The sequence below is a fragment of the Amphiura filiformis genome, chromosome 1 (assembly GCF_039555335.1).
Source record: "Amphiura filiformis chromosome 1, Afil_fr2py, whole genome shotgun sequence".
NCBI classification, from domain to species: domain Eukaryota; kingdom Metazoa; phylum Echinodermata; class Ophiuroidea; order Amphilepidida; family Amphiuridae; genus Amphiura; species Amphiura filiformis.
This window is the reverse complement of record NC_092628.1, coordinates 95624614-95648030: the sequence shown is the minus strand read 5'-3', so window position 1 is coordinate 95648030 and position 23417 is coordinate 95624614. Positions and strand designations below refer to the sequence as shown.

General features: G+C 38.3%; 1 protein-coding gene across 1 annotated transcript; it reads left to right on the top strand.

Annotated features, from left to right (window-relative positions):
* The first annotated feature begins 78 nt into the window (after positions 1 to 78).
* Positions 79 to 23024, top strand: LOC140164624 (cell division control protein 45 homolog). Its single transcript, XM_072187963.1, has 12 exons — positions 79 to 231; positions 4944 to 5096; positions 10145 to 10282; positions 11599 to 11670; positions 12160 to 12234; positions 12673 to 12780; positions 13736 to 13797; positions 18684 to 18734; positions 19108 to 19227; positions 20998 to 21069; positions 21704 to 21862; positions 22922 to 23024. Exons 1-12 carry the CDS (start codon positions 181 to 183, stop codon positions 23022 to 23024), a joined length of 1164 nt encoding a protein of 387 aa, XP_072044064.1. The 5' UTR covers positions 79 to 180.
* The last annotated feature ends 393 nt before the right edge of the window (positions 23025 to 23417 follow it).

The window sequence follows — 23417 nt, the reverse complement described above, 5'->3', positions numbered from 1 at the left end:
AAAACGTATTTTAATTGGTGCATATTTCACTAAGAAAATCAGTTTTCAGTATTTGACCAATCGCGAATTGTCTTTTATGAGATGTGATCCTAAGGCACATACCCGCGCCAAACTCAAAACAAGTCGATGTTGTTGTTAAATTGGGATTGAAGAAACACTCAATATTTCTTAATTTTCAGTATGTTTGTGGATGATATTCGAGATCAGTTCTACGACAAAGTATTACACAGTGTAAGTGTGCTTATATTTCTTAACAGTGTATTGAAAGTGAAAACAGACCGGTTTCAAGTAGTAAGCTTACTTAAAATTTAACTTAGCTTTCATTCATTTTTCTGTGAAATTTTTGTCTTCTGGATCTGGAATTCTGGATCTGGATTATTTACTGCCCAACGCCCCTAAAGAGGAGTCACGCGAGCAGGGTGGTGCTAATCTGCAGATGCTTTGGTGGTTGCTTATTCTTTGCTTTCTTTAAGTACTGTTTCACTGTTTAGGTTAGACTTGCTTGCCAGTCCTATATACGCCGTACCTATGTATATTGAGGACTGGCTTACGCCATTTTGGATGTCAATGGGAAATACACACTTAACGATTTACCGGTTAGAAACTTGAAAAAAATCTTAAAAATTTATCAATGTATATAAAAGTGGTACCAACCTTATTGTAGGTAACCCAGGCAAACCTTAGTTAACACATTTGCTGGTCAGCCAAATTCGCCGACAATGTCAATGCATTTTTACATAGAAATTTAAAACTTGTGCCCGAAGAAAGAAACCTACATAAATATGTTTTCTATGCTTCACTTGCCACAAATATATAATTTTTTATTGTGATAAGTCACCCGCACATGGAATTTCAGAGGGATTGTGATATCAGTTCCATTAAAAAAAGCTGCTATCGCCATGAGACTAAGATCTAGAAACACCCCGAAATGCCGCTTTGGGGAATTTTGCTAGATGAATCTTGTTGATGAAAGTCAATCTTTGACAAGATGTAACTTTGCTATGGAAAGTGCTATGAAAAAAAGGTTTTCAGTTTTGGCTTTGTTTACTCAAGGGCTTTAATTTGATATATAAAATGATGCAGTTTGATGGCAAATTTGAATTCACCTAGGATACCTACTTATTGTGCTTGCTAATTTAAGACTCGGTTGAAACAAAATTAAGGATCGAATGCATTTTAGTGTCCAAAAGGCAAAATTATCGTCAAAGTTCTGCGAAATCGGCACCCTTGCGAAGGGTTCAGAATTGAATCGGGAACGAAAATATCCGATCTTTGCGATCAAAAACACAAAATTACAACTTTAAACATACTATTGGCAAAAGACATTATTATAGAATAGAAAATTTGACATCATTTTCTCAAAATATTGAAGAAATTTGCTCACTAGACATCGAAAAAGTACGCAATCCAATTCCTGTTCAAACGCGTGAGAAACTGAAAGTGCATAATCCCGACTAGTTTTGGTATGCTAGGTGAATTCAAATTTGCCATCAAACTGCATCATTTTACATATCAAATTAAAGCCCTTGAGTAAAGAAAGCCAAAACTGAAAACATTTTTGTCATAGCACTTTCCGTAACAAAGTTACATCTTGTCAAAGATTGACTTTCATCAAAAAGATTCTGCTAGCAAAATTCCCCAAAACGGCATTTAGGGTGTTTCTAGATCTTAGTCTCATGGCGATAGCAGCTTTTTTTTAATGGAACTGCTATCAAAATCCTCTAAAATTCCATGTGCTAACTTGATTTATCACCATAAAAATCATATATTTGGGTCAAGTGAAGTATAGAAAACATATTTATGTAGGTTTCCTTCACCGACCTATTCTTGAAAAAAATTCAAATTTCTATGTATATGCATTGTGTTTGGGCCCCGGTCTCGGCGAATTTCGCTGACTAGCAAATGTGTTAACTAAGGTTTGCCTGGGATACCTACACTGTTGTCTTAAACTTGTCCTTGTCTTCTATGTCTGTGATGTAATGTGGTAACTTATTCCAGTCAATAATAGTACGATTGATAAATGAATACTTCAAACAGTTTTTCGTAGCTGGTAGTTGAGTGAATTTACTGTGTCGAGAGGAGCGTTGGACCGGGCGCAGGATATTATGCATTGGAATGGCAAGGTGACCCATTAGAGCTTGATGGAAGACTGAGATTCTTGTTGTCATCCTACGTTCTTCGAGAGGCTCCCAATCAAGTTTGTCTTTCATGGTTGTCACACTGCTGAATCTTTCATAATCGGCCATTGCAAATCTTGCGGCCCGATTTTGCACAGCTTCAAGTTTCTGTATGAGTTCCTTTGTATTCGGATCCCACACAGATCCACAATACTCCATACCTGGACGAATGAGAGATTTATAAGCCAGGCTTTTTATGTGTCTTGAACATGAATACAGGTTTCTTTTAATAAATCCCAGAGTTCTGTTTGCCTTTGCAGCAGTATTATTAATGTGTCTTCTGATAATATAATGAATGAACTTATGTGTGGTGATCGGATAAAAACCACAATAGTGTCATGATGAAGCTGCAGTGTAAAAAATGACCTATGCAGTGTAGTGTATGCAGTGCAGGAAAAAACTGTTGCATGCCATGTATTTTAGAATTATTTAGATTTTTTTTTAAATTTCCAAAATTCTTTAAAAATCTCTTGGCAATAAAAAATAGCAAATTCAATGAAATGGGGCGAAATATAAAAGTTTGCAATTAAAACGTTAATTTTAAACAAATTTGCATTCATATCATTAATATGTAACACGATCAAGGGAAATGAGTCGGAATATTGATTTGAGATATTGGCAAAGAAAGTGTTTAAATTCTTTTGTTTTATATTGTTTTCTGCCATTGATAAATTGCTGTAACTTCGCAAAGAAAAGTCGTATCAACATGGGGTTTTCAGTTTCTGAAATGTCCTCTTAAGATTATGTAAAACTCATTTTCGACCAGGGTCGACAACTCGACATGTGACTCATTCCCCTTGATCATTGTCACATCATGGCATGGATTTAAAAACAAATTAAAAATTTCAGAGGTCCAATTTTCGAGGTGAAATCAATTTCTCCCGTAAGTCCCTTTTGGGGGCAAGGGTTTTGGGTTCTAGGTTCAGTGCTGTACTAACGCATTCGGCGAGGATGACAACTGCGCATGCTCAGACATCGTCACACATTTCTTCAACAAGAGATAAACATGAGGAGGCTGCAGTGTGTTTGCAACCAATGGTGGCGAACTTTGCACTTCCTTCAAAAACATATTTTATTCTTTCCTACATATGTTAATATTTCCTGTGAAATACAAATATTGTGAAGGAATGAAGACCAAACTGTCAGCGAAATTCCAGTACAAAACGTTTTTATGCAAACATCAAAGTTCACCCTATTGAAAATGTACAGTAGCCTCATCGTGTTTATCTCCAATTTTATCGGCAAATATTACCCATGATGCACCATGATCTGGAATTGCGAAAGGGCTTATTTTGACATCCTGTTAAACTGGTAACAGTTTAACAGGATGTTAAACTGTTACGAGTTTAACATCATTATAGTTACCAACCTACCCTTATGTAGGTTGGTGGTAGGTTGGTACAACTTTGAACCTACTATTGGCAAAATACATTATTGCCAAACAATATAGAATAGAACATTTGACAATATAAAATAGAACATTTGATGTTTTAACACTTGGTCCTAGGCTGTGGAATAGTTTGCCAAGTGAAATTAAAGAAGCTAAACTGGTAAATGAATTCAAAAATAGTATGTTAAGGTATCTAAAAGATAACAAATAATGTCACAATTCATATTGTGCTGAATCTATGTTATTCACTATACTATTTGATACTACACTACTGCTATAATATTTGCCTACTTAACATTGTATTATGGTAAATTAAAATGGGTTCTTATAATTCATATTGTGCTGACTCTATGTTATTCACTATACTACTTGATACTATATACTACTACTAAAATATTTGTTTGCTTGAAATTGTATTACGGTAAATTAAGATGGGTTCTTTGTTTATTTATTTATGTTTATGTGTATATTCGATGTTTTGATTAAATTATAATTATTTGTTAATTAAAAGGTGGTACATCGTTATCAGGCCTCGGCTTTGTGATGTACCTACCTTCATCAAATCTTGTTAATACACAATAATTGTATATAATAATGCTATAATGTTTGTAATGAGATTGATGAAAATAAAGATTGATTGATTGATGTCAACTTGTCAAAATATTGAAGAATTGTGCTCCCGAAACAGGTGGAAAGTAGGCAAAATAATTCCCATTCAAACGTGTGGGAAACTGACAGTGCATAATTCAGGCCAATGCTTACATTATTTTTGCTGGCTCATAAAATGTCCGCGTGTTAGGGAGAATTAATGTGATGATCAAAACGATTGCAGTATTTCGCACCATGAAGAGCTAGAGATTCAAAATTCTCCTAACATGGCGATTGCGAATTTTGTATCGCACGCGATGACAAGTAGCTAGGTCTATACCACACCGTAACGACTCTAAAAGCGACCGAGTCAATGGGGGATATACTATTATGTAACTTTGCACTTGATTGGCCCTCAGCCAGTCTGAGATCGAAGTATAAATACGTTTAATGGCAACTATACCAATTGCTAAAGCAAAACCGGCTATGCACGACAATTTTGGAGTTGAGTAGCATTTTATGCCATAGACTTACACACCGAAGTATATGAATGTACCAAGAGAAAAGTAATGAAAGCAAATTTTGCTACGCATAAAAGATAGAGGAATTCTGCAATTCAGCAGCAGCAATGTCACTAAGGATTTCAGGATTGATTTGAAAATCCTCGAAATGGTCACAGACCGATCGTTTTCACAGCATCAGACCATTGGCCATCAATCAGATCCTCAAATAAACAAAGGTGCCCGCAAAGGTGGTTATGTATAATATGATGTTTTCTTTATTTGTAGCGTGTTCTGGTTCTGGTATCATACGATGTGGATGCAATCTGCGCATGTAAAATTTTACAAGCCTTATTTCAGTGTGACCATGTACAGTACACTGTGGTCCCTGTGTCAGGCAGGCAAGATCTGGAGAGAGCATATTTGGAACACTCGGAACAGGTGAGGAATGCTTCCATCTTCTATGAAAAACACAAGTGTGCAAGTGGCAAACTTCATTTCGTTTACAATTTAATCTTGTCTGTTTGTATGTTTGATTCTTGTGCAGAGCAATGCATATTACAAAACAAGCTTAAGTTTGCAATAAGCTACATACTTCATCCAAAGTAGCCCCTGGTTATTTATGATCATGTACATAAATTTTATTAATGAACACCAACTTCCTATTGGAATTACACAGAGCTCCTCCGCTTCCTGCTCCACCCCTGACTAATTAACTTAATTGAGCTGTTGTAATTAATCAATACATTTGTATTTGTTATTATTTCATTAAATTAATAGACTCAGTACACCGGTCGATCTTACCGTTTCCGATGTTGATTAAGATACTTCTTGCATCGATCCCGAGATGCGGAAAAACCAATAGTCATTTTGTCCCACATAAATGAATAAATAACAAAAAAACCCGATCCCCGGTGGACTCACCCAAAAGGTGACGCCACACCATCTGATCGTCCCTTATCCTCCTTGGTCTCCGACTGACACAGACGTGCTCTATCGATTGTTCATAGCACTGTGTATCAATTTCTCGAACCAAAGTAGATATACGGTTGTAGTTTCACACCTTAGGTAAAACCAAACCGGTATTGTTCGGCTGAGGATAGTTTTGACGGCATTTTCTGGCGAGAAAGTGACAACAAACGATCAAAACTTAGCTACACATCGCGCCTCCGTTTGTATACGGGACACAATTCAAAATGGCGCATTTCGTTGGCGCCATTCATTTTGTTTCCCACGTAAAACAACCATTGCAGCCTGTAAGTTACAATAGATGTTTGTACATGCACATTGTATTTCATGTACGGTAGGTTATTGTTGCTATGTTAGGGTGATTACTCTATCGTTATGTCTTCATTACCGTCCGATAAGACGAAGTTAATCAGATATTCATACGGTGGGGCTTGGTAGGGACCCGTCTGACATTTTAGTAATAAAGTTAGCCAGTCCTTACTTTACCACTAACGTTAGCGACCAGCCTCCGTGCTCAGGTTTGCTTACTGGGCTTGAGTCACATGTTGGGGGGGGTAGTGCCTTTTCTCCTCGCCGCCTCGGCCCTGTCGGGCTTGCCCTTCCCTGGTGACGGAGTGGGACCCACACCCGCTCTGTTTCACCCACAGGGAGTGCTCACGATCTTCTAGGTGTCTTTCTTTTGCTTAGGACTCTCCGAGTTCCAGCTTGACGATTGGGACAGGCTCCGTCATCGCCATAAGACGAAGAAGAAATCTACCAAGGGCACTGGTAAGGTCGACACGGTGGATTCTGCTGTGACAGCCCCTATGGGTCATGGCAGGTCTGCTTAAGGGGCTCCGGTCCCCGGACAAGCAGGCGGTTCCTTCGGGACTGCTAAGCGCGTCCAAAGGCTCAGCAGCCAGCGAAAGCACTGACTATACGTCGGAGCAAAGTAGCAGGCAGCAGAGCGGTAACCACCAGCGAAAACCCTAGCGGGTTTTGTAGCAGGAGGATACCAGTCGTCACGGTAGATTCTGCTGTGACAGCCCCTATGGGTCATGGCAGGTCTGCTTAAGGGGCTCCGGTCCCCGGACAAGCAGGCGGTTCCTTCGGGACTGCTAAGCGCGTCAAAGGCTCAGCAGCCAGCTTAAAGCACTGACTTTACGCCGGAGCAAAGTAGCAGGCAGCAGAGCGGTAACCACCAGCGAAAACCCAGCGGGTTTTGTAGCAGGAGGATATACCAGTCCTCTAGCAAAAATCCTCACGGGTTTTTAGCAGGAGGACACCCGTCTGTTGCAGGCATACAATGTATCTACGGGCTCAAACAGCCACAGTAGTAGCCAGCGACGGGCAGCATGCAAGGGTACCCCGGGCTTGCCTGGGTTGAACCCTAGCATGCATGGGTTCAGCAGAGACGATACCGCTGCTAACGCTGTGGGTGTAGTCTTAGCAGAACCAACTGGGGTTGTCACACTGCGGCAGCGTTCCATGGCGGGACCGCCGAGTGATACCCTGGGCCCTAGAATAGCTGCTGGCTGTCCACAGGGACTGGCTGGCGATTATTCAGGGGTTGGGCTCGCAGTCTCTCACGGGACAGCGACCCAGGTGCATTCGGTGGCAGCTACAAAGACGAGCTAATGCTTGACTTCAGTGGTAGCCGCTATGCACCCGCCCATAGCTGCTGTGAGTGGTCCGCCACACACAGCGACCTTGGGCGAAGCTCTAGAGGGTAGAGTAGGTAGCTTGAACAGCCTAGCTGATCAACAACCCACTTATGTCCTCGAGAGCCAGCGGAGCGTGGGTGATCCATTATCGTCAATGGGTCAATTACCCTCTCTTCCACTGGAGACTACGGTATGTAGTGACGACCATAGCGTCAAAACGGGGCTGGGGGGTCCACATCCACGGAGACTCCGTCTCGGGCCTATGGGGGCCATAGAGACAGAGTTTCATATCAACCTCCTCGCACGAGGAGGTGATCGTGAATCACATACCGTTGTCCTGACGGACAACATAACCGTGGTAGCCTACCCCAACAGACAAGGGGACTCCGGGCCACCACGATTGTGCCTGCATGCACGACACCTTATAGGGTGGTGCAAAGTCAGGCAGATTACGATGAGAGCGATACACATCGCGGGCGTCACCAGCATCCTCACGCACAATCTGTCACGAGGAAGGGTGTCGGGACCAACAGAATGGTCCCTTGCTCCGCAGGTCGCTCAGACGATCTTCAAGGGAATGTACCACCCCTCAATAGATCTGTTCGCATCTCATCGCAATCATCCACTGCGGTGTACTGCTCAAGGGTCGCGGACCCCCAAGCATTCGCCGTGGGCGCTCTGTCCATAGACTGGGGAGGGATGACAGCTTATGCATTCCCTCCGATCTCACTACTCATGAGGGTGGTGGCCAAGATCGGTTGGGAAGACTGCATTGTCATTCTGCCAGCGGCAAGGCCGCTGGCACTCCCCGAGGTACCAGATCTACTCCGGATGCCCGGAGCGGAGGTACCCAGTCTATCACTAGAGCACCTGCAGTTAGCTGCATGGCCCTTACCAGGGAACGCGCAGCGGAGGGATACTTTTCATCAGAAGCTGTTTTTCTCATCGCCGGGGCTAGACGGAAGTCTACCCTCCGTACGTATAGCCAGAGTCTGGCTCCATACTACGCTTGGTGCAATGAGACAAATAGCTCTCCCGCTAGAGCCTCTGCGCTGCTAGTTCCGGAGTTTCTGACAGAAAAGTTCCAAGCAAGACTTCAGCGGGCCACTGGGGCCAGCAATAAGTCAGCTATCCTCTCCATTCACCGAGGTTTCGAGACGGGTCGACTATCATAGCCGATGGTTACCTTATTAGTCTACGCCTCGACGGTATGTTCAGCGAGTGTCCGCCAAAAGGAAAGTGATCCTCCTAAGGGATCCCAACACAGTCTTAGATTACTTTAAGGGTCACCTTTTGAGCTTCCGCCAAAAGCGACGCTTAAATACGTAACTCTCAAGATGGCTTTCCGGTTTGGCGTTGGCTTCGGGACGCCGGTGCTGAGTTGCACACGGTCTCGAGGTTTATAGCTTCCGTGTTCACAAACACTGGAGCGACACTGTTTCGGGCGCTCTGTTCTCATGGTTACTGAACGGCGCGGTGCATACCGACATTCGTCCCTCTCCAATCCCCAGGGTTGGGCAAGGTTCGACTGAAGCCAAAGATAGGCTGGGGTGTCCGATAAGGCGCTGCAGCACTATTTCTTCCGAACACAAGCCTTGCGAGGGACTCACGACCGCATTCATCACCCTTACAGAGCCTTTCGGTCCAGCCGCTGTCGCAATGGCTGGTCCAGGTGTTGGTGGAGTCCGGGTGATCGCGAAGGTTTCGCGTCCCACGACCCACTCGACACGAGCTATCTCATCATCTTGGGTATACCGTTCGGTTGTCCCTTGAGGAGATCTAGCAGGCGGTGTCCCGGAAGCCACCTTCGCCTTCTCTACGATACTTCCGTTTACGTTAGTAATCAGAGACGGGCGGAGGTTTACCGGGACATTGTTCGGGCGATCATAATACGGTGGTGTACGGGTACCAGGTTTTCAGACTATACAGAATACTCAGCATGGTAAGAACCAGTGTCTCTATTCTTAACCACCGAACTTATTAAGTAAGGAGGTTTATGTCTGTGATCGCGTGGTCTTTTTTGTTTTCCCGACCGCTGGGGGAAAATATTTTCTGACCTCGCGAAAAACCATCGTTACCCGCTCCCGATCCCTGATCAGATGCTGACCAATCTTGTACCTCCATCCATCGGTTACTTGCTAGATCGATCTTTCAGATGTTGATGCAAGAAGTATCTTAATCAACATCGGAAACGGTAAGATCGACCGGTGTACTGAGTCTAGTCCCAAACAGAAATGTTTGGTAGACTCATAACCGGTGCGATCTTACATTTCCGATGTTGATTATCCGGACCCCGCCACCCCTACAAGTTTGGTCCGAGTAGGGGATCCCAAGCCGGATAAGGGGCGATCAGATGGTGTGGACGTCACCTTTTGGGTGAGTCCACGGGGATCGTTTTTTTTGTTATTTATTCATTTATGTGGGACAAAATGACTATTGGTTTTTCCGCATCTCGGGATCGATGCAAGAAGTATCTTAATCAACATCGGAAAGGTAAGATCGCACCGGTTATGAGTCTACCAAACATTTCTGTTTGGGACTAATTTATCTTCAAAATAAGACCAAAACCATTTCTCCATGATGGATTTTAATAGCAAAAATATAGGAGGCTATTCCATTTGAAATCCAAGATGTGACCTTAATTTCCCATGCAGGGTGTGTAGATTTCAAATATTGTCACCCAATCACAAACCCTGTGTGGAAGGTTAAGGTCAATGCTCTTCCACAGGGGGGGTATGGATTTCAACTGGAATACAGACCTGTAGTAAAACTCAATATAAAGAAATGATATTTATAAATAAATGGCAGCTGATGAAAGTTGATGCCCAGCCCAATTTTTAACACTTGATTTGTTCTTTGTTCCAATATCTTGTTTAGTTAAAATATGTAGTGATGATAAACTGTGGTGCCAATATGGATATACTTGAGGTATTGCAACCAGAGGAACACGTACAGTTCTTCATCTGTGACAGTCATAGGCCTATTGACTTGTTTAACATCTATAATGATACACAGGTAGGTGCACTTCTATTCAGGGTTCGGTTTTTGCCAGCAAAAACTTGTTTTTGCCATTGCCGGTGGCAAAAACCTGTTTTTGCCTGGTTTAAACCGGCAAAAATGGCAAAAACTGGCAAAAACTCACATATAGTCACTCAAATATTAAAAAATAACACAGAAAGCTCATAAACAGCAGCCCACAACTTTTAATGAATCATTTAACATACCGGGGTACTGTTTGTCTCATAAAGTCCTAAAAATGAAAAAGTTTTGAATCTGATGTATGCCACATTTTGGTTAAATGCACTTGAGCAAAGAACATGCATGCCTTTAATTTCTTAATATGTTATTTATTTAACAAAATCTGGCCTTGTTACACTCAGGAAAAGATTTTTGTAACTTAATAATAATTGTGTTGAGATGATAAAATTGAAAGTAAATCACTTTTTTAATTTTTGCCGGCAAAAACTGTTTTTGCCAAGCGGTTAAAACCACGGTTAAAACCGTGGTTTTTTCCAACTGCGGCAAAAAACCTGCGAACCCTGCTTCTATTATTGCTTGCTTGCTCAGGGATAGACCTTAATTACAGGTGGCTCCAAACTTCTGCATTGTTTTTCTATCTTCTGCTCAAATTCTACATGGCTGTCTGTCCTTAAGGGGTACTACACCCCTGGCCAATTTTGTGCCTATTTTTGCATTTTTCTCAAAAATTATAGCACATTGGTGACAGGTAAGATATATTATAGGGGCAAGGACTACAACTACTGCACTGATAATTCAGCAACTCAAGGCAAGTAGTTATTGATTTATTGATCAAATATTGGTTTTCCCTCATTTTTGACTGTAACTCCACAACTGTTGTCTGTGCTGAAATAGAATTTCCAGTGCAGTAGTTGTAGTCCTTGCCCCTATAATATACATATCTATACTTGTCCCCAATGCGCTATCATTTTTGAGAAAAATGCAAAAATGGGCACAAAATTGGGCAGGGGTGTAGTACCCCCTTAAGTTCATCAAGCTTTCCTCTTCTTTTTCATCTTGGTCTCTTCCTTTTCATTTGTCCATATCATAAATGTTTGATACACAATATCCCAAATGTTTATATCTGCAGTATCACACACCAACTTTACATGGTGGAAGCTAATTATACAAAAACTTGCCAAGTAGTAAGGGTTAGAGCTAACTTATGACATCAATGGGGTCTAAGCTTGCAAATATTTGTACTAATGACTAAGAAATGTCAACAACGATTAAAACAATTTATGTTTGTTGCTGGTTGTTAAATATATAGTATTTTTATATATTTATATTCTTCATTGGATTTGATATTGCAGATTCGGCTTTTAATGGCACCAGATGAGGATGACAACATTCCAGCTTATGAGGAAGTTTTTAGAAATGAAGAAGTAAGTCACACATAATAAGGTTTTACAATACAACCAGCCTCAGGTGCTGTTCTGGTCTCCAATCCAATGTGTATTTGGTTTGACCATTTTCGCAGAGATTGGCATCTGATAAGATCCGCCTCATTTGTAGATAATGATAGAAAACAGTTGTAAAATTATCAGTTGTGTTCAATTTAAGAGTTCAAGTGTTGCAGATAGGTATGGAAGAAGCATACTTGAATGAAAATCAAAGCTGATGGGTACAGGCAAAATTGAACAAAACATAATCACTTACCAAATTTGAAGGACAAGCTCTGGTTTCACCCCAAGAATTAATGATTCCATTCTTACAAATATAACGTCATTGCGGATTTTGATTTTGTTAAATGGATACATAAGTTTTAGAAGAAATAATTCTTTTTTTACTTTGGAGTATTTTGGGTTATTATTGGGAGGTATAGTGAAATATGGTAATGCAATAGATAGTTATTGAATAAATTGCCTTTTCAGTCTGATGGAGATGAATCTGGTATAGAAAGTGATGACAGCACAGAACCATCTGGAAAGAGGAGAAGATTTGATGAGGTAAGAAGTTACATATCTATACTATGATCAGCTCGTATTAGGCAACAGCAAAAACTCCTCTTGTTTGCATTTCACCAAGACTTGCAGGAAATAATTCACAGCTCTCCTTAAAAGACTTACCTGAAACCTGTCTGGAGGGTGATTCCTGTTACGCAACTTGGCACCTTAGGAGAATAGTGCAAGCGCATTGAAACATTCACCCAAGTTAAATAAGAATGAATTAATTTGGTTTTGCCAACTCACATGGTTTCTTTTAATCAGAAATGCCATTTTCAGTAGTCAGGACTTATGCATATGTTTACAAATTACTCGCTAGGTTCTTCACATAGTTTCTTATCATGATAGAAAGAACAATAAATGTCTACTCCCTGTAATACATTGTTGATAACTTGTTTTGCTGGTGTTTTGTTGAATCCTGTTTTGTTGTTATTGTCATAGGCTACTATTGAAAGGCAAATAGAAAGACGTCAGAAGAAACGCCAGTGGGAAGACAAGAGGAACAAAATAATGTTTGAATACACAGAGTATTCATACTATGGTAGTTCGGTAAGTAAACAAAAAATACTGAGATTCGTAATAGTGCTTGCAGCCATCATTTGTTAGTACAATATATCCTGTTACGGTTACCCTACATTCCAATGATTGAATTTGTGATATAATCAACTTAACAAAATCAAATATTTTAGGAAAAACATGAAAGTAAAACCAATGCTAGAAGCTGCTGGCTGATACCCAAACCTGGGGGGAGCTGCACTTGGCTTTGGAAGCAACAGGGATGTACGGACATTTAGAGGTCTTTTGGTGAGAGATTTGACCAGGCTGGGAAATAAGGAGTGCTTGTTCACAGGGTTTTACAGGCAACCAGGGGCTATTTTCAATGAACCAGTGACTATTTAATGGATGGGAAAATTTGTTGTGTACATTTTGATACCTCACTCAATCAGGCTGGGAAATAAGAAGCACCAGACCAGGGGCTACTTTGTAAAAAAATAGCCCCTGGTTCACAGGTAACCAGGGGCTATTTTCAATGAACCAGGGGCTAAATGGCCCCTGGCCCCCACTTATTTCCTGGCCTGGATTTGACACCAAAAAGGTGGTCATTTGGGTGAAAATGCCCAAAGTGGGTCTTTCTGTGAGACTAGGCAAAATTTTGCCTATTTAAGGGAGTTTTTTAGTGAATTTGAGAGAAAAACGATCATTCGTTAAAAGACTATCAGAAATTTGTTCAGAATCCTTCAAAAAAGTTTGTCTTTGCTGACAGCAATACAAAAAGGGGTCATAGGTGTGAGGTAGTTTCAAAATGGGCTCAATGTGGCCAACCATTTCAAGTGAGTGCCACCAGACCCAAACATCTCTCCCCATCATCTCTCCTTGTCACCTCACTAGGGTTAATGAAGTTCTTCAAATCTCTTACAGCAAATGTAAATACAAGACTTTGAATTCATTGTGGTTGCTGACTTATATGTAACATGATATTCAATAAACTCATTTTCCCCCTCAGTCTGCTGTTGTGATGCACAACCTAGCCTGGAAAATGTCCAAAGATACTAATGACCTACTATGGTAAGTGACTAAGTGCTTTATATTACTTTTTGAGAAAATTAATATTTCAAATTTCAAACTGATTACCTTTTGTAGCTTAGCTATACTGTAAACAGTAAAGTCAGATTAGAGATAGCCAAACTAAATGCTCAGTGGATCTACCAAGTATGTCTGGGGAACGTTTTCCTTTCTTGTGTGTGTGTGGGGGGGGGGGGGTAATTCTTAATTTGCACAACAGCAATGATGATAATAATAAGTTTATGACTTTAATTCTTATGTTTTTTTTTTTTTTTTTTTTTTTGTAGACAGCTGATTTTATTAAAAGTTTCTTAATACATAATACTGCCACTAATCAGTGACCTTAATGTACATTTACATGCATTTGTAGGCATTAACAGAGAGTTATAAGAGGATTGGAAAAAAGCAACACTTTAAATAAAAACTAATCAATGCAGAGCAAAATGGGAAACAGAGCACCAAAATGAAGCGAATAGAGCCCAATGCTGACAACTACTGGATCACGACTCAAATTTAGTAGGCCTATCAAACAAACAATCAACACTGAGCTCCACCCGACTCACCCGCTGTCCCGCTCCCCCTCACTCAACATTAAGCAATTTTTACTATTTGTTTTTAAATTAAGAGTGAAGCAAGTTTACAATGGTTAAAATACACAGGGATTAAATTTTTATCATGCCATTAACAGTTGCCAGGATTGCCACCTTTTATTAAACTTTTGTGACTGTAAGCTACATTTTGCTTGGTATTTCAAAACATTGTAATAACATTTAACTTCCCTTTTTAAAACATCGAAATTTGGTCGTTTTTCTGTCATCTTTACTCTATACAAATGAAGTTTTGCCACAGTCAAAATCAGTGTTAAAATAAAATCATGTGTTGATCCAAAAAGAATTAATTGAGGGGTCATAGCTAGATCTATATTAAGCTTCTCTTTTATCCAATCTTTAAAGTTATCCCAAAAATTTCTAGAAATAGTGCAATCCACAAAGAGATGCTTGATTGTTTCGGATTTGTCTTACAAAATGTACATAAGTCATCATTTCTCGTGTTCATTTTCAACAACAAAGTGTTTGTGCCTATGATACTCTGATTAATTCTATATTGAAACCATCTCATTTTAATATCAGTAGAAAATTTAAAATTTAAGGTACATATTTTTTCCAATCATCATTGTCCATTCCAAATTCGTTTGCCACTTACTCATTGTATTCTTCATCTTTGATTCAATAGAAATATCATAGAACACTTTGCACCCTTTCCGTTGCTTAAAAAGTAATTCCATATTATATGGCTGAAAAGCGAGGCTAGTTTGGAGCCTATAGTACCATTGTAATTGAAGTTTGATTGGATTGCCCTGACAATACCATTGTATTCCAAGAAATTGGTCTTCACTTTATAAAGTTTTGTAAATTCTGCACTAGACAAAAAGATCCGTTTACTTTTAAAAAGATCATTTATAAACAGCACACCCCTTTTCTTCCAATGGGCATAACAAACTGATTTACCACCAATCTTTATTTTATCGTTTCCACCACAAGTATTGTTTTGCAATACGATTGAAATCAGATTATTATAATTTACAATGTTTATAAGCGAGGACCAAGAAAGCAGAGTATCATACCAGAACTTGTTATCGATCATGTTTTTCATGTCATTAAAACGATTCATACCAAAGCAACAAATATCATCACTTATTACATTCAAACAAAAACGAAATAGCTTAACCCATTTTTGATCACCACAGGCAACTCTCCGAATCCAATTTACCTTTAGAGCATTTATATGCATTTCTACATTTGGCATCTTTACTCCACCATTTTCATAATTTTGTATAAATTGGCTTCTTTTTACTCTGTCTGGCTTGCCGTTCCAAATATATTTATATATCTCATCATTTACCGCTTTTGATAAACTCCTTGCTTGGGTTTGGTAGCATTTGAGCAATGTAACTTATTTTTGGCAAAGTCAATGATTTCACAACTACAATCCGTCCCAACACAGTTAAATTTCTTTTTTTCCAACTTGATAACATTTTTCTTATCAAAAGAAGTGCATTATCATAATTATCATTTACCATTTGAGCAAGGTTTGTACTAAAAGAAATTCCTAGAAAATCAAAGCCACCATTGAAATTCCATTTAATTCTTAAATTGTTACTAATTTTAGTATTTCTGAATTTCTGAGACCCAATCCAAACTGCAACCGTTTTATCTATATTAATTTTCAAACCAGACATCTCATAAAATGATTGCAATGTTTTAAAGGCACTTTCCAGTGATTTTTCTGTACCATCTAGTATTAATGTAGTGTCATCTGCATACTGCGCAATTTTAAAATTTATGTCATTTATGCAAATTCCTGTTATATCCTTATTTTGTCTTATCATGGAAGCTAATACCTCCGCACATAAAACAAAGACATATGGTGAGAGAGGATCGCCTTGTCTACAACTGCGCTGAATTTGGAAAGGTTTAGATATATTTCCATTTATGATTACAGAAGAGGATGCATTCTTATACAAAGCTCTAAACCATTTGCAAATGTCTGATCCGAAATTAAATGCCCTTAAAGTTTTAAGAATAAAATCATGTGAGACCGTGTCAAAAGCTTTTTCAAAATCTATCAGTAAAAGCATCCCAGGAATTTCTTTAACTTCTGTATAGCTCAACAAATCATAAATAAGGCGAATACTTTCACCAATGAATCTATTCGGGACAAAACCTGTTTGGTCCTCCGAAATTAAATATGGCAAAACCGATTTTATGCGGTTTGCAATACAGGCAGAGGCCAATTTATATGATACATTTAGAAGTGATATAGGCCTCCAGTTTTTAAGAACTGGCGGGCTTATCTCCTTTCGCAGAAGAGTAACATGACCCCTTTTTGAACTTGAGAAAGAGACCCATTTTAAAACCTTCATTTAAAGATCAAGAAGAAAACTGGATATTTCCAACCAGAAACATTTGTAAAATTCCACTGTAAACCCATCCGCCCAGGTGTCTTATTGTTCTTCATGTTTTTCAAAGCATAGGTGAGCTCAGAATGAGTAATTTAAGCCCTCTAAGGTATTTGATTGTATTTGCGTTAATTTGTTTATGCAAGCATAATCATCAATTTTAACATTATTATTTCCACCTTTTTCTTTATACAGATTTTCATAAAACGATACTACTTCCTTTTCAATCTCATTTTGAGCTGTTACCTCTGTGTTGTTACTTCTCACAATTTTTACCATTTGTTTGTTTACAAAGTTTCTCTTTTCAAGATTAAGAAAATATTTGGTGGGTTTCTCTCCCTCCTCTATCCATCTGGCCTTTGTTCGAATAAAGCATCCTTTAATCCTTCTACTACGAATATCCTCAAGCTCATGTTTAGCATTATCTAACTCATTCTTTAAAATTTCAACATTAGGGCTGTTTTTCAATGAAGCTTCCTCGTATGACGTATTTAAGTTTTCTATTAATTTGTCAAGTGCTTCTTCAGACTTGTCTATCTCTTTCTTTCGTTTTTATGAGTATGCTATAGTAGCGCCTCTGATTTCCAAAAGCAGTGTTTCAAAAAACAGTTGGTCATTAATAGTTAATTCTAACTCATTTGGATCAATATTGTTTATATTTTCTCTGTCATCAATGAAGCAGCATAGATTTGTTTCACTTTAGTTATCGAGTCTTTAACCACTTTCACATATTCATCATCTTCAATTAAATCATTATTCAACTTCCACGAACCTCGTCCCCTTTGTATATTATTGCTCTTACTTAGACCAATGACTACCATGGAATGGTCAGTCCTATAACCTGGTAGAATGTCTGTTTGACCTATTATATTCAAAATTTCAGAAGAAATCAAGAAAAATCCAGCCTAGCTTGTTTTATGGGATTGTTTCTTCTCCAGGTAAAACGCTTTTATATCTGGGTTCATAATTCTCCAAGGGTCACACAGACTCAAATCTTCTTTTATTTGTAAAACAGTTTCTTTTGCCTTTGGATTATTAATATTCAAATAATTAAATGTATCTTTATTTTGATCTTGGACTAAGTTAAAATCACCACATATAATACAGTGTGGGTTGCCAACGTTTTCGATAACATTTTTAACATGCTTATAAAAATCTGGATTATCCTCATTAGGGCCATACAGACAAACTATCGTGATATCCATGGACATCATAGTAATATCAAGTACAATCCAATTGCCTGCTTGATCCCGCTGAATATTACGCACTTTGAAATCAAAGTTGTTATTCATTAACACTGCCACACCCCTGGAATTTGTCTTATAACATGCAGTATAACATTCAGTATCCCCATTCTGATCTGATCATATTTTCCCATTTCTGGTCCCAATGTACATCCTGAAGGCAGTAAATTGAAAATTTCTTTTTACTTAAATAATTTAAAACATCTCTTCTCTTAGATTTATCACTCAACCCTCTACAGTTTACAGAACATATATTTATAGTACTATCCATTCTTTAACCATGTTAACATGTTTAACAGAAACCTTCATTTGATTTTTGATTACCACATACATAACCTGGTTCACAGCTGTCTTTATATGAAAACTATAGTACATACCAAAACACATACACAAAACTATAAGTGAAAAAAGTTGTTGTTGAAAAAAAACACAGAAAAAGCAAAAATAGAAAAAAAAATCGCACCACCATTCTTATGTATGGCTAATCACGAAATAGGGTATAAATTTGTAAGGTCAACCAATTATATGCCAAACTGGATGTATGCCCAATGAACTGGGCTGTTTCATATCTTGGCAAACATTCTTAATAATATTTGAGTTATTTACATTGTACTAACTAAAATGATCGAAGAGTTCCAATATTTCAGTCCATTAAGATTTTACAAAGTTATGTTCTCTTTCTTTAGGTGGGCAATTGTTGGACTAACGGATCAACTGCTATCAAAGAAGATAGACAGGTATGTCTGCAACATCCATGTACTGGAATATATTAAACATAATTGAAAAGTCTTTGAATCATTTTTTTTTTCGTTTCCACAGGGCTATAATTGCCAAGACCTATTTGCTTGGTTGATGATGAAAGAGAAATGATGTTCAGTATTAATTGTTCACTAATAGCACAAAAAATTTGCCCACTCTGACTGTTTCTTTCCTTTTCATAGTGTCTACTGTACTCTCTCCCTGTCTCTCTCCCTCTTTTTCTGGCACTCTTTTCATCTGTTTCTTTTTGTCTTGCTCTTTATCTTTCTCTTGACTTGATTTATCACTAAATTGATAAAGTTACTATGTGTTTGATTTTGAATTTCTTTATGTGTATTTGATACTATCTAGAGAAAAGTATGTGTCAGACGTGACTGAGCTAAATAGGCATGTATCAAGACATAATCACCGTGGAGAGGAGGAAGAAGACACAGTGTCAATCAACTCTATGAGGATATCCTTCACACCAGAGTATCCTTTGCCTCATTAACGCTCATCTGGTTTTGTATGCCATGAGTAGTTTTCATCTTAAGTTATAGATACGCTTTTAAAAAGTCATGCAGCAGAATTTGTCTTGATTATTTGACACTTTGCATTGCATCACCAGTGAAACTCTAAACCTGACTGATACTGTACCATAGTACAGATTAGAATGAAAGTTCATCTGTGTTGGTAGTAGACATAATTTAGTGGTTTAAACCTATGATCACAACACAAAACTTGCGTATCTGGAATTTTCAGTCGACACTTCGACTTTCATCAGCAGACTGGCAACCCAATTTAGAGGTCAGCGACCTTTCGGACACTTGACCCCAAAATCGGGTCGTAGACTCTAGGCAGCTTGTATCGGCCCCCGTCTCTGTTCAGCGATGGCTGGTTCACTCTGATATAAATGGCCTCCCAACTAGTAAGGCCTGTTATCGACACATGATTTCTAATTCAACACTTCGTCAGGGAAAATAATACGACAATCAACACGTGTCGAAACTCGTAATGAGATTTAAAAATGCTGAAAAAGGTCAAAAGATAAGCTTAAAATCACGCCGATATGAAATATGATTGCCGACTTCCGGTGTAAACATACTTCCTGGTTCATTCTACTTCCGGGTTCGGGTCAACTTCGGGAGGTAATTTTCAACTTTTCGATGAAAACATGATCGTACGGTAAGCTTATTCGGACAAAATAGGGGAGCTAGGACCACTTTCTGTGCATCCCCCACAGGACCAAACCAAACTAACTTTTTTAGGTTCCTGAGATGACCCCAAAACATAATCAGGATGTTCCCAAAATATAAACTGGCCCCAAAGGGAGTAAAAGGTCATCGAACTTTGCATAGGGTCAAAATTTTAAACTTGCTCAAATTGTGTTAAAACCATTCCAATGTATTACCTAGTCACAAAGATTCAGAAAATGTATAGTTTGACCTAGCTAGGACGTATTGTTCTTGAGTTATAACCAAAAAGGTCAAAGGTCACATTTTTGCCTCTATAGGGTCGAAAACAACTAAGTGCTCGATTTTGCCAAAAGAGGTGTCAAATTGTTCGTTTTGATTGTAATATCTTGGATGCTTCGTTACCTAGGTAACACAGCAAAATAGGTCAAGTAGGCCCTACCATTGAGGCCTATTGACCTTGACCTATTTTGCTGTGTTACCTAAGTAACGAAACATCCAAGATGGTACAATCCTATTCTTATTTGATTTGTTTCATCAAAACGAACATTTTGACACCTCTTTCGCAAAATCGAACACTTTGATGTTTTCGACCCCATAGAGGCAAAAACGTGACCTTTGACCTTTTGGTTATAACTCAAGAACGGTATATCCTAGATAGGTCAAACTATACATTTTCTGAATCCTTGTGACTAGTGGAATACATTGGAATGGGCTTCAACACAATTTGAGCAAGTTTAAAATTTTGACCCTATGCAAAGTTCGATGACCTTTTACTCCCCTTGGGGCCAGTTTATATTTTTGGGAACATCCTGATTATGTTTTGGGGTCATCTCAGGAACCTAAAAAATTTGGTTTGCTTTGGTCCTGTGGGGGGTGCACAGAAAGTGGTCCTAGCTCCCGAGTATATCATATTATGTCTTCCCAACCAACACTGATGGTGCAGCTCCCTTCCTTTGTGTAAATTAGCAGGGCATTGAGAAATATTAGATAACATTGCTTGAGTAAAGGCCGTTTTCCTCATTTCCTTACAGAATACACCTATTTTTCTTAACCTAATTTTTATCAGATTACAATTAGTGCTATACAGACATTGGTCCCTATTTGACAGTCTGAAACATTCATCATATACTGCTTGCAAGTAAGTAAACACTTTCTTTGGTTTCTTTATTTTATTTTTAATTTTGTGTATTTAGACGTTAATTCTGCAGGACAGTGTGTGCAGTGCTGTATTGTGTTCTGAAACAAGTCATGGTTCATAAAATGGACAAATCTGTGTTTGCTGCATAGTTGTTATATGAATCAATTGCTTAACTTTTTAGAACTTTAAATAATATTATATGGTGCTCTTGGCCTAGCACAGTGGTAGCTATTTTATGCATTATCCATATTAAGTCATTAAAAGCATGCCTTTTCAGCTCTACTCAAAACTTGTAATAATACAAAGCAGGGTTACAATTTCATTGCATAATTTGAAAATTAATCTGAATTCTTGCAAAAGAATTTTGTGGGAATTAATTGATTCCCACAAAGTGTCTTCTATGTAGACTGTAAAATTTAGGGGAATTGACTTTGAAATAAGAAGTGTTTCCAGATTCATGCCTAAACATGGAGTAATGTTTTTGAGGAAAAGAACTTATACCAATATTGGGAATTTATCATGCATGCCACCATGTACATCTAGACAATTACAAGTTTTATGACTACCATAACCACTGTTGATTCATTAGCTGACCATTCAATTTCTCCATTTCTTTTTGTTGTTATTTGTCTAGTTTGAAGTTATGGACACTGAAGGGTAACAAGCGTCTGCTTGAGTTCCTGGCTGACATGGGTATACCTCTAGCACAGTGCAAACAGAAGTTTTCTGCCATGGATGTCAGCCTCAAGGATAACATCAGGGAAACACTGGAGGCATCAGCTAAGAAATTTGGGTAAGATGGTTTCATTAATATCTTGGAATGGGTTAAGGGCTCGGATAGCGATGTTTTCACATTTTTATTGTGGGACCTGAGAGCACACAGGAGCACATCAGACATGTCGAATTCCTTTTTTAAAACAAGGAATGTCCTTCTGATATCAAATAATTTTGATTTTATTAAATTCGCGATATAATACACATTTTATGGTAAATGATTAATTGATATTTTCTTATTTAACAGTCCTTGAAGTAAATTGTATAAATCTAATGATGTGTACTTTAAGTGTATATAGCTGGGATGAAAAGCCGATGATCAATTGAAAATTTTGACCTTTCATATTGAATATGTAAAAAAATTTCCCTAAAACCTGAAAAAATTTAGGTCTTTTTAGGAAAAAGATTTATGTGTATTATATCAGGAATTTCAAAACAAAAATCAAAATTATTTGATATCAGAAGGACATTCCTCGTTTTAAAAATTCAATTCAATATGTCAATATGTGCTTTCAAGTCCCAAAAAAAATATGTGAACATGTCGCTATCCGAGCCCTTAAGTTGGAACTGGAAAATTAATATGTTGCTTTGCAAATTATAGATTATGGACAGAACCATGTTTATCAAATCATAACTCACTACAAAATAGTCCAAAAAAAAGAATTGCCAATTTCAAGACTCAAACAAGGTCTTTCTTGCTACTTTAGTAATTCAACAACTCTTTGCGCAGAGCATGGAAAGTAAATGTGTGTTTCTAAATAATCTTGCTTGTGGTTTAACATTTCTAAAAGTCTTTCAAATTCATTTGTTCAAATGTTCCTTTTTCATTTGGTTTTATTTTCCCTGTAAAATACCTTGCTAAAACAGCTACTAGGTAAAGAAAGTCGCATGTTATGAGTATTTTAGAATAATTGGTTTTGACAACAACTTTAGACTTTATTAAACTGATGTGTTTGATTGTTGATTCCTTCAGGTTATTCCTATTATATAAAGGATAAGTAAATATGTATGATTTCTATTTAATAACATGTTTACTTATCTTTGTTTCTGCCATATTTTTTTTCACTTTATCCAATAGGCTAGACAGCATTACCTTGCCTTCTTTCCAGGTTCAATATGGATTCAAAAATAAGGTAAGGAATTCACACATGGCTGGTTTTACAACTGGAAGGGAGATGTAATGAGGTGTAACTGTTTAAAGCAACCATGCACCCTCAGTGTGACTTTAATCATGCATTCATGAGATAGAGTTTGAAAGTAGATTAAATGGATCTTCTGATACTTAAGTGATAGTAATGTTTCAATAAGAAATCACAGCAGGATATTTAGATCCATGCATCAAACATAAGGTTTGATGAAACAAAACTCCAGTTTAAATTATCAATATTAACCCAAACTCGTAAAAATCTTACAAAGGAAACCACTGCGCATGACGCAATCAACCCAAGTCATATATACCCAGGGATTCGCTGGCCGGGCCAGCCAAACCCCCTAGCTACAAGTCGGCGATCTTGTGCGTGGCACCGAGGGGTCTAAGGTTCGAACCCTGGGGGTGCCAAGTCAAAAATTAGTTA